Source organism: Gymnoscopelus microlampas (assembly GCF_963454915.1).
Source record: "Gymnoscopelus microlampas genome assembly, chromosome: 9".
Classification (NCBI taxonomy): domain Eukaryota; kingdom Metazoa; phylum Chordata; class Actinopteri; order Myctophiformes; family Myctophidae; genus Gymnoscopelus; species Gymnoscopelus microlampas.
The window spans coordinates 42,676,773-42,694,263 of record NC_139946.1 but is presented as its reverse complement, the minus strand read 5'-3'; the positions used below and the strand labels follow the sequence as shown (position 1 = coordinate 42,694,263).

Below are 17,491 nucleotides of genomic sequence, written 5' to 3'. Positions count from 1 at the left end.
TTCCACCGCGCAACATAATTAATTCTACTCACCAAATGTCGGACAAAACGGAAGGGGAGACAGCTTCGTACCGTTTACCGTGCGCACGACCTCATCATCACAACAGCAGCCAGCCGCTGCGGGGTTTTTTCCCTTTTTTTCCAAACTTTTTTTTTGGTCACCATTTTCTCCAGGCACCATGTCTGGTGTAACGTCGGGTGTTTCTTTTCACCAGCCAATCACCTTTCACGTTGCCACGGCCGTTGCCACGTCGCGCTGACGTACGCTAAACAAGCGCTGCCGTGCGCACAATGCAAACGAGCCCAAAGGCGCGCAAAAATAAGCCGACCATTGCTTAGACACACAGTCAGACCTGGCAACGCAGCCTACGCCAATCATGTGTGAGAGATCTACAAGCTATGGGGCACAGACGCCACCGTATCTTAGCAACAACTACAGCGCTCACTCTCATTGGTCGTGTCACGCTAAGAGCAGTCTCCAGACAATGGCATCGCAGACAGCTTGCTGTTACTGCTGTAGCCATCACAGGCAGTTGCAGCACGACGGACAGGGCGCTGTGATAGCTGCCATGTCGCTAACGCTAACCTGGTTGTCATGCCTGCAGCGGCTGTGCAATCACTTTGTCAACAATGCACGTTCGTGTGGTGAATGTCTATATTGCTGCTCAGTTCGTCCATTGTAGATGGTGTATGTTTGTGTGTGTCTTCTGGAGAACTATGTAGCTCCACTGCAACTACAGTAACTAACGTAATGGCAGGACCGCCCCGTGCAACGCATGTTACGCTGCATTATGCTCATGTAGTAATTTCAGATAATTTCGCTCCGATTAGAGCAGTGTTTATCAACCCTTTCACGCCGCCCCCCCCCCCCCCCCCCCCCCCCAATACACGTACTTGATCTGGGCCCCCCCCATTCTGTTTGACTCCGTTCCACAAGTAACTATTGTGAAAATAGCCGATCTACAAGCTCGAAACGCCTCACGTTGACAGGCTTTGTAAGCTTGGAGATCGGCTATTTTCTACATGATTGCCTCTTTCTTACATTCTTTGCCAATGTCGCCCATGTTTTCATAGCATAGTTTATTGACTACTTCTGTTGCAGAAATGGCCATTTCCTTTACTTTCGGTTTTTTATTGTCTCCGCCAGGCCGAAAGGCATGGCGCAAGACTATGTTTCACCCCCTGTCCGTCTGTGATAGCTAATCTCTCACATCGTTGACTTCATCGCAGCAAAATAACAGCCCGATGTGGAGAGTCAGTGAGAGCTGCATAAACGACGTAAAATGTGTCAACAGGAGTCTGTACAGCTGTCGATACATGAACACATGACGTCGGTGGGAGAGGACATGTTGTGTCTTTTGGACAAACAGCAGCGTGGTGCTGATGTTTGTTGTGTGAAGCAGCTTAATGTCAGAGTGTTTGTGTTGGAGCGCCTCAGTGCGGCTGCAGAGTTCATGTGCAACATCTTCCAGAGACACACAGAGACACTAGAAACTCTGCTGGGGAAAAAAAACACTGCTGGGCATTGACTTTCCTATGGACATTCATCTACACACTGCAGGTATATCTGCTACACACACAACATCAAACTACACACTGCAGGTATGATGCAGCGTTTGCATTACAGCCAGCATGCCAGCGTAGTTCCCATATGGTTTCAAGGTGGGCTAAACCATATGGACCCCATGTCAGCAATGTCAGCGGCATCCACTTCAGTCCCAACTGCGATGCCCATGCAGGCTATAAGTTGCTTCTACCTGGCCCTTAGGTGGGCCCCAACTAGCCATGTTTATGTGGGACCAAGGCGGGTCCTAACTGGGTTTGCCCATGCAGGCTTTAACTGGGTTCTACCTGGGCCCTAGGTGTACCCTAACCAACCACAGTGCAGTGCCCATCGCTCCAATTGTTGTGACGACAGGGCTCTCACTACTGCACATTGGTGGAGGAGGAGGGGCCCCAGGGCCACCGCACACATCGCTGAACCAATGGTAGCCCACGGATGTTTCCTCTGTGGATTTACAATCTGCCCCTCTATGCCACATATCATCCGCACTACAGGGTCTTCACTGACCGAGCCACGGCCCCACTGACCCTCATGACACGACGCCACTTAAACGTGCGGCAGCATGCGCTGGGTTGCCAGGTTTGCACAGCCTGCGCCAGAAACAAGCAACCACCTTCATGAAAAAAAAAAACACACCGAAATGGTCCGCAATGTTCCAGGGGTGTCCCCGCGCGTCCCAACACTCCACAGGGGGTCAGTGGACCATCAGGGGGTCCGCGGACCCCCTGTGGACCCCCTGAAACATAACAAATATTATTTCTTCAAATTTTTTCCTTTTTCAAAAAAACTTTTCCACACTTTCACTCCGGCGATTTGGGTCCCCCAATATACACACGGCCACGCTGGGCCCCGTGCGCGGCTGGGGTTGAGGGGGGCGTAGCCCCCCGAAACTCTAGTATATATATATATATATATATATATATATATATATATATATATATATATATATATATATAAAGACAGAAAAGGAGACGATATTTATTACAACGCAGTAGAACCCTGGGGGCTTAACACCTCATATTTCACCTTAATGTTTTTTTCTTCATTCACGGTCTCGCGGTCTCACATTTCTCCCTGTCTCACACCAGCCAGGTATAAACTTCACAGGAGAGAAACAACAATGGCAGAGCAGGTGACTTCAACATTCACAGTCAAGTCTGACCTTGGCCTTATCTATAGGCCCCCCCGTATCGCAGCAGATTAAACTGCTTGAATTAGACTCGACTCTCCTCAGATGCAGAGAGAGAGAGAGACCTCTCTGGGGAGCAACGACCGGAGAGACGCCATGGCTTTCTCCTGGAGCTGGAAGTGTAGCAGCAGTGGGCCCCGTCACGCAGGCTGCTGTAGGGCCCACTGCAGCGGATGGGTGGGCCCCACGGTGCTGCTCTGTATCTATGGTTTCTGCTCCCTGCTGAGGCCTATCGACCCCTTCTTGACGCAGTTTCTCACAGGGCCGCGTAAGAACTTCACCACTGAACAGGTACGGTGATGAAACTCGTTAGTCTATGACAGGGGTCTTCAACAGGGGGTCCGGGACCCCTAGGGGGTCCTCAGAGTTACTACAGGGGGGGCCGCCAAATCTTTGTGATATATATATTTTTTTACATTAACCACTTGAACCCTGGCATCCCTTTTCTGAGGAAAACTTTAGCCAAAAAATTGCAGATTAATTGTAAAGTGTTTCAGTTGCAATTGTGTCTGCTCATCTGCTCACAACGCCTCGCGCTGCGAGGCGTTGTGAGCTTGTAGATCGGCTATTTTTGGCAAAGAGGTATAGGTGTAGAGGGAAAAAAGAGCAGACCAAGTAAAAAAAGTTTAATCTAAAACACAATATACAACATAGAGGGGGTCCCTTCTTCATCTCTCTCTCAGCTAGGGGGTCCTTGGCCTGAAAAACATTGAAGAGCCCTGTTCTATGATAACATTTTGCCCAAGGATGAGACACTTTGATGTGTGCTTCTTGCTTTAAAACCATAATGAACCCTATATAGCGTCACTATTCTGGGTTGAACATTCAACGAAAATAGCAAATCTACAAGCTCACTGTGCACCACGACGTGACACATTGTGAGTTTGTAGATCGGTGAAGATATTTGAGAGTAGAGCAAAAACAGGAGCGGACCCATATAGAGCCCTGGGGGACTTCAGTCAACAAAGTATATAGAGTTTAAGTCGTTAAGCACAGTGTTACCAAGTTAAAAATAAATAAATACAATTCATTCAAGAGTATTCCCATAGCTTGTATCACCATACAGTATACACACACGTCTGCATGGATGGTCTATATAAGGTTATGACGTTATTAAATTTTATTTATTAACTGAAGCGAAGGTATTGGGTTTCTTACATTTGCATTAATTTGACTGCAGAATGCATAAATTATGAAGTTAAATGGCCAATATATTCTAATTTACACACAGTAATTTGTCATATGAAGAGTATATGAGTATTTGATGTTAAAAAGTTAACATTTATGAGGCACCCCCAGTGGATCACTGATTAAGAGCGCATACCACATAAATAAGGCTATAATACTGTAGTCCTATCTGTAGCTGGCCCGGGTTCGATTCCAACCCAAGGCTCTCTAGGCCATTGGTTCTCAAAGTGGGGTCCGGGGACCCCCAGGGGTCCTTGGGGGGGTACCAGGGGATCCCCAGCCAGATCTGCTATTTTCAAATGATTTTTATACATTTAAAAACTTGAGGACATGCTCCCATTTCCCCATAGATGTGACCCAAACAAAGCACAGCACAACTGTCAAACCATATGTCAAACAGACATTTAAGGGTATATGATGGTATTGAGTGGATAGCGTTATAGAAAACTCTTGGCGAGTCTTGAGGAGATCAATCACACCGCTCGCTACAGATAGATGGAAAGCCTTGACGCTGCTGGTGTCTGGGGACAGGCTGGATGAACTCTCCTAAAGTACATCTCAGGAATGACAGAGTGAGCGCTGCTTGTTTGTACAATATATGACAGGTGCACTCAATGTGTAGTCATGTTACAGCCACTCGTTCACGATAAAAATGTTATGTTCAACTCCGTTCCTGCGCATGTTGATGGGCCGCTTGCAACTCAGTTGTAGGAGCAAAGACTCTAAACACTGTCGCTTGTCTATATTTTCCACCGGCACCATCCAATACTAAACACATATATAGTAATGATTCTTTAAGGAACTTTGAATTAGATTGGAAGTGCATAATACGCAGGAATATGCCTAATAGTAGACATGTTGTGCAGTTGGTTCGGCCCTCACACCTACGTCGCACCGCCGATCCGACCAATATGCCCATATACAGTATGGAGATCTCTGTAGGCTATCTGTTAGTCCTGTGCCCATATATGGAGCTGACATTTGTTTGTTCCTGATGCCATGAGACAAATTGAGGTTTGACAACACACTCCATATTTGGATGTAGCTGCATTGGGAACTCCTTATATTGTTATGGCTGAGTCATGGTGACATGAGCGTGGCGACGTGGACCACCTGCCCGCCAGTCCTCCCTTATGCCAATTTTAATATAATAAAGATAGTAGAAGTGTTGTGTATGAGAATATGGGTTTATGTGGGAAGAATGGGTATTAATATATGTTTTATGTTTGTAGACTACATGTTGTGCATTTATAAATATGGGGATATGGGTTTATGTGTGTAGACTCTGTATTTGTGTTATATTTGCTTATACATTTTTTTAATGCACCTTTTGCATTGTCTTGGCTACTGTTAATGCTTGAATTTCCTCTCAGGTATATATTCCTTACATTATTGCACACAAACTATACCTCTCTAATATTTCTTACCCATGCAGGTCACAACACAAGTGTTCCCCATATGGACCTACTCCAACGTCATCATGCTGATTCCAGTCTTCCTGGTGACTGACTACCTCAGGTACAAGCCGGTCATCGTCCTCCAGGTGCTCTGTTACATCGTGGCGTTCCTGCTGCTCCTGTTCGGCCAGGGGGTCCACACCGCCCAGTGCGCCGTCTTCATCTACAGCACGGGCTCGGCGGCCGACATGGGCTACTTCGCCTACATTTACAGCGTGATTCCGCCCCGGCACTACCAGAGAGCCACCAGTTACGTCCGAGGGGCCGTGCTGTTTGGGTACGCGGCGGGGGCCATGCTGGCTCAGATGCTGGTGTCCTGGGGCGGAGTGTCCTTGTCCTGCCTGGCCGTCGTCACTCTCGTCTCCCTCGGCGTGGCGTTGACGACCTCCGTCTTCCTGCCCATGCCGAGGACACGTTTGTTGCGTCACCTCCCCACGCGCGACGGGAGTGCGTTCGAGGAAAGTGGGGCCGACGCGTCGCCAGTGGTGGAAAAAGTACTCTTTTTGTTTTACTTTAAGTAAACGTATCAATACTTCAATGTAGAAATACTGTGTTACAAGTAAAAGTCCGGGATTCAAAATTTACTTGAGTAACAGTACCAAAGAATTGGTGTCAAAATGTACTTGAAAGTACCACAAGTAGAAAGTACTCATTATGCAGAATGTCCCATTTCACAAGTTTCCAAATGTATAAAATGTATAAAACTTCTTTGAAAATAGCAGATCTAAAAGCTCACAATGCGTCGCATCGCGACGCATTGTGAGCTTGTAGATCGGCTATTTCAAATAGCCAATGTTTAAATAGGGCGAATATATGTTTTATAATAAACCAAATATAGAAAGTAACTAGTAACTAAAGCTTTCAAATAATCGTTCAGTAAAGGTACAATATTTGCCTTTGAGATGTAGTGGAGTAGAAGTCAAACTACTGAAAATTGGAAATACTCCAGTAAAGTAAAAATACCTAAAAATTGTACTTAAGTACAGTACTTGAGTAAATGTACTTAGTTATTTTTCCACCACTACTAATCACAGAGTGTGGACTCTTTCGTCCGGACGGGGAAGAGTTGGTCGACGGTCCGGCATGTCGGGGGGATTCTGAAGAGGCTGCTGTTGGACTGTAAAGAGTGCTACTCCACCGCCTCCATGCTGTTCTTCTGCATGTGGCAAGCTGCGGGGAGGTGTGGCTTCTACCAGGTGACCAACTATGTCCAGGTCCTCTGGGAGGACAGGCAGCCTCATGTGAACTTCACCGCCTACAACGGAGGCGTGGACGCCATTGCAACACTGTCAGGTAAAAACCAGGATACAGGTTTACTTTGCTGGTTATATGCACTCAGTACAATTTTTTTATGTATGCAATGTAGTCGTTAGGACAATGAATTCCTCCCCACACATCTTTCTGCGTTGTCACCGCTGTCGTATCCTACTGACTCACCTGCCAGTGAGGAGCCCCCACCGGGAGGACATAGAACCTTCGTCCTACTCCTCCCGCACCACATTCGGATGCTATCAATGCATCGAATGGGAGATTATCACGTTTTATCAGACCATTGAATGGGCGAAGTAGGCGACATACTGACCTATACCCCGATTTATCAGACCATTCATTGGGTGTTATCAAGACATACTGACCTACCGACGGAGATGACTTAAAAAGTTTCAGTTTCGGACCATGACAGAGGCGCGCAGTCTCAAGCGAACCGGAGCCACCTGAGGGACCACCGAGCGAGCTAAAGCGAGCGAGTTGCCGTCCCGAACGTTGCGACGTTCGATGGGCCTACTCAGCGCTGTTCGAGTTATGTACCGATAGGCACAGAATCGTAAATCATGTTGTGGGGACTGCTCTGCCTCCGAGTAGGTCAGTATTACGCCCTGATTACGCCCAATGAATGGTCTGATAAATCACGGGGTAGGTCAGTATGTCGCCTACTCGCCCATTCAATGGTCTGATAAAACGTGATAATCTCCCATTCAATGCATTGATAGCATTCAAAGCCAGTGCCTCCCGCCCAACACTCCCCGCTGACAGGTGCCACCCAAACCCGAAGGATTACGTGCAATGACCAGTGTCACCCTCCCCGCCCGGCTTCCCTCCCCCGAACACTGACTAATTGTGTTCGTATAGACGCCTGACAAAGCCGGATGCACAATGGTGTATTCTAACCCACAACCGCCGTGGTGGTGGGCATGGACTTTACTACTACGCCACCCAAGCACCTCACTATATTTTCACTTTTCAACCTTGATTTTGGTTTTCTTTTATGCTTGGTAAGAAAGTACACACCAGGGAATAACTCATGGAGATGCATGTCTTCTTACAGTAGTCACCATTCCACAGTCTCAGGTTTTACATGGTTGCAAGGTTGTCCAAAAGAAATGCTTGGAAAATCCTGGTGTGATAAATGCAGAGAAACAACACCGCTGCGGCCTGTCACCCGTCCAGAATCAACAATAAGTGAGAAATTAGAGAAACGGGCACCTTCCCAAATCTCACAATCTAATTTTATGGGTGCTTCACACCTTGTGTTAGAAACACCCCATTCTACTATCAGTATTTCACAAGCCCCAATGCACAGAAGACAATAAGAACAGCATTAATTAGACTGTCTAATTGCCTCCACTCGTTCCCAGATGGTTATAGCCAGCTGCTGCCATCTAGCCAGTGCACTTTTATTGATTGTAGTGCAGATACATTCCTGTATTCCCCGGAAACCAAAGGCAATTACTTTGTGTAAATCACATCCAGCTGTATGTCTTTCACTTGTAAATGCTTCCGCCAGACATGCAATCAAGCTGCAAGGCCCACGTCTGATATTTCCCCAAAGAACGGTGTTGTGTCCTTCTCTATGGCAGACTCACAAAGCACCCCTGGGGGACCCCCAGTTTGGAATAGAAGCTGCAGAAAATATGAATATAGATAACCAAATTGATTTAGTGTGGGGAGTTACAGCATAATTTACTATTTTAATCTTCAGCATTTAGAAACTTCTGGTCCCAGAGGTTCAAAACCACAAGTCACAAGTAGTTCATTCTGTGTTCAGATGAGACAAAATGCACGTTTGCAAGAGAAATATGTTGTACCGCTACAGCATATGTGAATTTCATGTACACAGTTCCAATTTGACTACATTTGAACCAATTTGAAACAGGTAATTATTCACAGACACACCAATTTGTAAAAGAAATTGAGTCTGCAGCCTCAATTCATCCCCATGTGAAACCCAGCAAGGAGTTCTGTCATCCAAACTGACAGTTTGTATAGTTTTTAATGTGCCCCCCGGCCCCCGGTGATTGATAAAGTATTTTAATTCTATTCGTTTGCAACAAATTGTTTATCCACAAAATTGGTTTTAATTATTTTCTTCCCTGCCCACGCAAACACAACACTGTGACAATATGAAAATAAAAGACACAAAACCACAGAAATGTAATAACACCGAGACTCAGTTTCCACTACCTAGGCTCTCACATCGCTGGGCAGCTCATACAGAACAACACATTACAGAAGAACGCAACTCTATTTGCATTCCGTTGACCATTACATTATACAAATGAAAACGGCTATTGATCCAAATTTATAAACCCATAGTTGACCTGGCTTACCCCAATACGACTCCAGTTGACCCCGTTCTAAAACAGGCTAATGATCTCCTCTACTATTTGTTTTATGTCCTGCTAATCAGACACAGGGGAAAAGATTAAATATATTCCACATCCATGTAATGGTGTTCATAATACTGTGATAGATAAGCATTGATCGAGAATGTATGAAGAAAAAAAACGTCTAGGATTGAAGCAATTAAAGCCAAGCCATGGTCATTTCAAGTATAAACGGCCATGTGGGAAGGTCCCTGTGGTATAGACACAATTTCTTCATTTATCCAACCTTAATGCACTACTATTCTATCACACACACACACAGCCATCCACCCCCCCCCCCCCCCCCACCCCCACCCCCCCCCCACACACACACACACACACACACACAAAATTGTATTATATATATATTATATTTATTCTTGGTCCGGATTGGACCAGGAAGTGGGGGAACGTTAACAGGAATGAAAGGGAACCGGGAACTTTAGCAAAGGGCCAAATGATTTAAAACATTTAATTATTGAATTATCCTTAATTATAATTGTATATCTACCCTCATTAAGAAATTATGTTTAATTACACAGTGATTAAATCAGTGCCCAATCTATTCTGAAGAAAACCTGGAGCAAGTCAGCCACTGTATACTGTCTGTACACAGGCATCAATGAAGCATGGTCCAAATCTATTCTGTGTTTGGGATTTCAATAATTGGGTCTCATCAGTACAGTCAGTGCTTTCATCACAATCCTCCAATGATTTAACAAATTCGTCTGCCAAAATCTCTCTTCTGCCCGGTTCTCCTCACTGGCGGGAGCAATTGATCTGCATTTGCACACGGCCATTGACCATTAGCATGTGCACGGAACGGCGACGCCCGTTTTTCACTGTCTCCAAATGTCAGCTGTTTATTAGCGTTTTTATGTCAAATAATTTGGCCTATGGGAGCTATCCTCGCCATGCTTACAGCCGTCGCCACGGTTACGCCCCCCCAAGCTATGGGATGAATGATCAAACTGCGCATACGCGTCGAATCCATAGACCCACTCTGTTAGACCGTTGCCGTCTGGCACTTATAAAAGGACTTTCATTTACGGGCCGTGTACACTCACACGGGCGCTTTGGATATCATCATCATGCCACAAGCACACAGATTCACACGCACAACGTTCTAATCCAGGTGCGACGGGTCCGGCCGCACGTGTGTGTGTGTGTGTGTGTGTGTGTGTGTGTGTGTGTGTGTGTGTGTGTGTGTGTGTGTGTGTGTGTGTGTGTGTGTGTGTGTGTGTGTGTGTGTGTGTGTGTGTGTGTGTGTGGGAACTGTTTATGAGCGGGTGTGTGTGTGTGTGTGTTCACTGTGGCTCCACGATGCGGCGAGCGCATGTGTGTGTTGGATGTGTTGCAGGTACCAGTTACAAAGCCCCTTTCCATCCCTGATTTACTGTCTGCGCACGGTGCATAACCCAAACTGCACATACTTTGGGTGCTCATATCCCCCGACGGGTATGGACTAGTAAGACATAATTAAAACAAAAATGTATTTTTTTTTAATCAAAGATCTAGCCACGTCTAGCCAAGTCTAGCCACGGACACATGTTGTCCATGAAGGGACATATTGATGACCCCTGATCATGAATAGCCTATTTGTGTAACAGGAGGTCAAAACCCAGGACTGCTGTTTAAAACCCCATACACACTGCCAAACTAATAATAGCTTGAAGTTTGCTTTGGAAAACATGTCGTCTTTTCAGTGACAGTACGCTTAGTCACAGATGGAACCACCATGCTAATCTACACCATGTCATTCAACACATGTTTTTCAGTTGGAAATCTGTTATTTTCATTGAGCAACATGGTCATGTGATGAAGAATAAAGTAGGATTAAACATCTCACATTTAGTTTTAAGAACAGAAAAACAAACAGAGAAAAAGATTTTAAAAAAGACCAGGGAGACGGTGACAGTGAGTATTGTAAAGAAAAACATATTTTTTTACTACTGACAGTCCATGGTTCCTTCATATGAACTGAGTTTCTCTCCATACTGATATACTGTAGGAAGAGAGGTGTTTTGATATATAAAGCTCCTACTGTGCCACCTTATGGCCACAATGTGCATAAGTGTTTTCACAAAAGGCTGATATTATCTGCAGTATAGATTTGAGTCTGAATTATGCAGAACTATGTAGATCTACCATTATCAACAGATAAGAAAATAAACAATACCCTATAGCTACTGTATATCCTGGTTAGTGTCATCCCCTGGAAAGGGGGATGACACTAAATTATTTGTGACAAAGAGCATTCATTTGGCCACTTCTGCCTAGTGTTACTTGCCATAAAGCATCACCATAATCCTGAGTTATGATTAGTTGCACGCGGATATGGTGCATCAGAAATAGCTGATCTACAAGCTCACAATGCATTGCGGCACCCGCAAATAAGTATGAATCGCACAATACTGTACATAATCTGTAGAAACTAAATTAATCACACTTATTTTGGACCTCTCTCTCTCTTCTTTTCCCCCCCCGACACGGCCGAGGCAGAAGGCCACCCACCCTAGAGCCTAGGGTCTGCCTGACGTTTCTTCCAGTTAAGGGGGAGTTTTTCGTTGCCACTGTCGCAAAAATTGCATGCTCAGGGTGGGACACTGTCGGGTCTCTGCTCTACATGTAAAGTGTCTTGAGACAACTTGTTGTGATTTGACACAAAAATTGAATTGAAATTGAATTGAAATTTTGACCAGGATTTAGTAACACACTGTCCCTTCTCTCAAAGATCTAGTGACAAGTGACTAGATGACAAACTGAAAAAGTGATATGTTTGAAAATATTACACCCATCAGGAGTACGAGCATACAATATGTGCTGTTGCCTTTTGCAAGGGATCCAACAAAATGTATTATTATTTGATAGGACTCCGAGGATTATTAACAATCAAGGGGTGAAAGGTGTTTAACCTTTCAACGGAGGTGAGGCCAATTATAAGCCTTTTGGTAATACAATAATACTACTGTAAGTGCTCTGTGGCCTGTTATGTAATGTTTTTTTACTATCCAACTACACTAATGATGTGAAGGACAAGGGCAAACAAATGTACGAGCTACTGTTGTTTTCTTACAGGAGCAGGAGCCTCCATCGCTGTAGGACATGTGTCTGTGAACTGGTCTGTGTGGGGAGAGTTGATCCTGGGGGGTTTCACAGCCCTAATCGCAGGGGCCCTCTTCCTGATGGATCAGACCAATAACATCTGGCTCTGCTACAGCTGCTACATTGTCTTCAAAGCATTTTATATGCAACTCATTACCATATGCACGTAAGGAAGGATACACAGTTTTGATTTGCATTTCATGCTTTATTTACGTGGAAACGTGTATAGAGAGACATAAAACCTATAGGGCAGAGAGAGGGGAGTCGTGTGAGATATGGCGAGAGTTGGGTTCAAATTCAGGTCCTCGTTACTCACAAGGGGGCATGTCAGTGCACTAACTCCTTAGAGCCTGCTTTAAAATTCATACTGGGCTTTCATTCTTGATAAAAGATGTATGAAAGTACTTTATGAGAGTATTTGTTACATTTCAACACCATGTAAAGTGCAGCTACATTATAAACATTAGTAAAAGTTGAAAATGACACATCCTTGTTGAGAGGATAATTATCAATGAGCCAGCTTACTTTAATGATCATTTACGGTGCTGTGTAAAATGTGGTAATCAGTCGGTGTCAAAAAACATCTTCAATTATTCATTTATGTACCCATTGCCAACAGATAATCCTTACTTTACTATAAATCTGTCTTTGGGCTGGTTTCAAAAAGATGGGAGTAAGCCTATTCCATCTTACTTCAAATGGCTAGTGTAGGATGAGACTTAATCCGTGTCCTTGAAAACAGCCCTTTGTATTCCAGTTTTCAGATAGCCAAGAAGCTTAGCAGGGAGCGCTACGCGTTGGTGTTTGGTGTCAACAGCTTTGTGGGCACTGTCCTCCAGACTGTCCTCACTGCCATCGTCATCAACACCAAGTCTCTGCAACTCACCATTATCTCACAGGTAAAGCTTGTCTGTGCACACGCACACACAGTCACACACACACTTGCACGCGCACGTGCACATGCACACACATCTTGAAAATGTGTGCAAATCTTTGATTATATTCTTTTAAAGCGAACATTTGTAACTCAAATCTTTGCTTCTGGGGGGTCCCTGGAACAAAATATTTACGGGGCCAGGCTTCCAGCATGGACCCGTATTGTTATTCGCATTATTCCATTTCTTCTTCTTCTTCTTCTGCCGTTTTTGCCAGTTCTGGCTGAACCGTGCATACGCTTTTTATGAAACTCGGCCATATGATAGATGGTCATGAAAAACGGTCAAAAAATAAATCTCACAATCTTTCGTCAAAAGGTGGCGCTATAGCACTCAGTTGAAAATGCCAACTTTGAACAGGTACAACTCATGCCCTGTTTTACCTACAGCCATAAAACTTCAATACACACATGCGTCTCCTCATGATGAACAACTTTCACACTCTGACTTTTGACCTCTGACCCTTAGATCTCCCACCATTTCGAATTATATGAAAAACAGTTAAAACCTATCTCCTCCTGGGATTTTTGAGTAATCTGCACGAAACTTTTTACACATGAACTTTGGACCTATACCAAAAAACGTTTGCAAAATATCTTCCATAAGTGAAAAAATGAAGCTTTAATGAGCCAATGAATATTGCAGTTTTATGACAATTATTCATCTGCCCCTAACACATACATGCAGACTTACCATTCTTTGAAACTTTGCAGAAATGTAAAGGGCCATTCCAAATATCACTGAAACCAATCTTACTCCCATTGGTCAAACGGGGGCGCTATAGCAATTTTTTGAAAATTGAAACTTTAAACAGGCAAAAGTCATGCCTCGTTTGGCCGACAGCCATTAGACCTGCTTACACATGTGCCTTGACTAATGAGGAACACATCTATCACGTTAACCAGTAAGCACCGCCCTTATATTGTCCGCAATCTTGAGCAGTTTGAAAAACACTTAAACCCAGGATTTTTCAGCTATTTGCGTGAAACTGTATCATCTGTGTGATCTCCTTTCACAGGTTCTTGTCTGTTGGTGGCTTCTCGCTTAAATGTGTGCCCCACAACCCGAAGGTCACCAGTTCAAGCCTCACTTGGTGCAGACTTCATCTAAGTTGCATTTCACACAACATGACTATCAATGAATACATCTGCAATTGTTAAAGATAACATGAAATACTTAATTGAGTGTTTTTTACATACTTCATTGTGAAAATAGCTGATCTACAATCTCACAACTTTTCAGATAGCAATGAGAGTATGTTTTTTCAATGTATAACATACTTCATTGTGAAAATAGCCGATGTACAATCTGACAACTTTTAATGGTTTGTGAGCTTGTAGATCGGCTACTTTCACTAGTTTTGGTTCTGAGGAGATGTACAATTTCTTCATTGGTAAATGGTTTGTGAACGAGTGATCTTTGTGTTAGTGAAACAGGGGCTTGGGTCATGACAGAAGGCAAGAGTTTGTGATCCTCAACAGACAATATCAGCCTAGACAAAGCTATAGCACTATAGGTAGTGTTGCAGCTACCTAAGAGTACCTCACGATCGCAAGGTTTCCGGTTCAAGCCTCACTTGATGCAGACTCATTTAAGTTGAATTGCAAAAAACATGACTCAATCTATTCCGTTTCCATGGCTCTCTCTCTCTCTTCAATCTATTCCGTTTCTATCTTCAATCTATTCCGTTTCCATGTCTCTCTCTCTGTCTCTTCAATCTATTCCGTTTCTATGGCTCTCTCTCTCTCTTCAATCTATTCCGTTTCTATCTTCAATCTATTCCGTTTCCATGTCTCTCTCTCTGTCTCTTCAATCTATTCCGTTTCTATCTTCAATCTATTCCGTTTCCATGTCTCTCTCTCTCTCTCTCTCTCTCTCTCTCTCTCTCTCTCTCTCTCTCTCTCTCTCTCTCTCTCTCTCTCTCTCTCTCTCTCTCTCTCTCTCTCTCTCTCTCTCTCTCTCTCTCTCTCTCTCTCTCTCTCTCTCTCTCTCTCTCTCTCTCTCTCTCTCTCTCTCTCTCTCTCTCTCTCTCTCTCTCTCGGCCATAGCTGAGTGGTTAGTGAGCCCGTACGATTCCAGGCCAGGTCAGCAAATGTGTCGACGAAATGAAATTTGTCCCTGAGCAAGACTCTTAACCCCTAATTGCTCACAGGCCCTCATTGGAAACAAGACCGCAAGGACTTTCATGAACTGACCTGTTAAAGGAATTATCATTTCTCTTTCTCTCTCCTGGCCCCGTATTATCGCTGCTTGCAGCTATATTTTGAGATTGTTGTTTGGTTGCTATTAGTGGTGCTCCAACTTTTCTCATGTCAAGGACCCCCAAAAGTATATGTATTTGGACGTGGACCCCCATATCAATATATTTTGTTCCAGGGACCCCCCAGAGGCAAATATTGGAGTTGAAAATGTTCACTTTAAAAAATACATGTACATTCAAAGATTTGCACAAATTGTCGAGATTTTTGAAAAATCAGCAAGCTCGAGCTTGAATATCTGCTATTTTTTAATAGCCAACGACTTAATGGATTAAGTTAAAAATAAATATCCATGAAGTATTCATTTGTTTTGTGTATTTTCTGAAATAATTGTTCATACTGTTCTGGGGATTGGGCATTGGGATGGAGTTGGAGACAGAAGGAGAGCAGAATGATAGATGGATTAGTGAGAGAAAGAAAGAAAGCATCTGAGAGAGCATTGTCTGCCAAGCAAAGCAAACCATCTCTTTTCTCTTCAGTTCTTCATCTATGCCTCCTACTTTGCTGCCATTGCCCTGGTGTTCCTGGTGAGAGGACTGTACACTGTGCTCAGTGTTAAACATCCACCTGCAGATAGCCAGGTACAGACAGCTGCTGCTGCTGAACTCCCAGTCCCAGAGGCCACGCATCTGTGAGGAGTGATTACACCAGTAGTTCCCAAACAATGAGTCGAGACCCTTTTTTTTCACATTATTTTTGTCAGCTCAATATACCCCTTTGGAAAAACAATGAAGACTTTTATTTAATTTAATAATTGTGTTCAGTAGGATTTCATCCTACTGTACCATGATCCTTTATTAGTCTGAAAAACATCATAAGCTACTCTCCCCGTTTGATGAGTTTTAGACTTTCAGACCACAATTCCATGCTGTATTGATGTAGTACCATAGGAGAGATAACAGGCCAACGTTGATCAAAATAACAATTATTTAATTAAGTAATGTAGATGTTTAACAATAGTTTAACTCTTGAGAGCGTAAAATGAAACCAAATGGACCCGTAAGGGTCCATTTGGTTTCATTTTACGCTCTCAAGAGTTAAAGATCTATAAGGATACATTTGGTTACCAACACTCCATCATTTAGATGGGGACCACCTGGAACCCCGTCAAGAACCACTGGTGGTCCTCGGACCACTGTTTTAGAACACAAATAGTGATCTTGTTAAAAGGTGATTTGTTCTCCCCATCTGCTGCTAAGCACTGTAAAGGCCCAGAATGCATTGCATGTGAACGCCTGAAACAATAAGGGCTTTTTCCAAAGTAGAGAGAAAACTACTTCTTTGTATGCAGTGAAGCAGGCAAGTGGTCTGAGTGGTTTGAGGGTGGGAGGCGTTGTTGCTGTTCCACGAAATATTTCCCCTACAAAAGTCAGAGAGGTCTATAACACAATAACAATAATAATGATGCCGCTATGTTGACTTTCACTTACCCAAACAGATGTCCATTATATGTCCATTATACTTCACCGAGATAGTGAGCCATCTACTGCCCCTTGGCTGCAGATGGCTCACTATCTCGGTGTGCCACTGTTAGAGTCGCTTGTCCTATGTGAACTGTTCTTAACTGTCCATATTAGTATTTATTAGCGTTTTATGGTTGTTTGTATAGTCTGTTGAGTGTTGAACAGTACAGTATGTGTCTCAGTGGACCACAATGGAAACGAGCTTCGGCTTATTTGTGTTTATATATCCACATTTGGTGCTGTTGTCGATTGGTGACACTGTTGTTTTTTGTATTGCTTGTCAATAAGGCATTCTATTCTACTTGTCTACTTTCATTGCATTAGTATGTGCTACATTTCAAATACACAAATAAACCTTTAGATGTACTTATGGGGATTTGTTACTTTCAACATCATCAAGGTTCAACTTTATTGTCAACAATACCAATCACAGAGTGAAAGGCACGTGACAGTCATTGTGCGCTAAAAAACCTCACACAACAGCTATACGGTTTACCATCAACATAGGTATAATTCCTGCAAATGTCGTCATCATCATCATCAACAACAACAGCAGAAGCAGCAACTCTAAATGTTTCACCCATGTGAAACATTTTATCCTCAGAGGTGATTCTACAATGTATACACATTTACAAATAATTAACAGTGTGGCAGGTGGAGTTGTAGGAGAGCATTTATAGAATGCAGACACT

General features: G+C 43.8%; 1 protein-coding gene and 1 long non-coding RNA gene across 2 annotated transcripts in view; both read left to right on the top strand.

Moving 5' to 3' along the window:
* The window catches only part of LOC311051858, a 255,015-nt gene that overhangs the window by 48,216 nt on the left and 189,308 nt on the right, over positions 1-17,491 (top strand). The gene's annotated exons all lie outside the window — the stretch shown is intronic.
* On the top strand, positions 2,849-15,971 carry LOC311052438 (thiamine transporter 2-like; the record flags this gene model as incomplete). The annotated part of the gene is made up of 6 exons (XM_084067401.1): positions 2,849-3,043; positions 5,376-5,891; positions 6,432-6,690; positions 12,117-12,309; positions 12,901-13,042; positions 15,816-15,971. The coding sequence occupies 6 exons, from the start codon at positions 2,849-2,851 to the stop codon at positions 15,969-15,971; spliced, it is 1,461 nt and encodes a 486-aa protein (XP_083923527.1).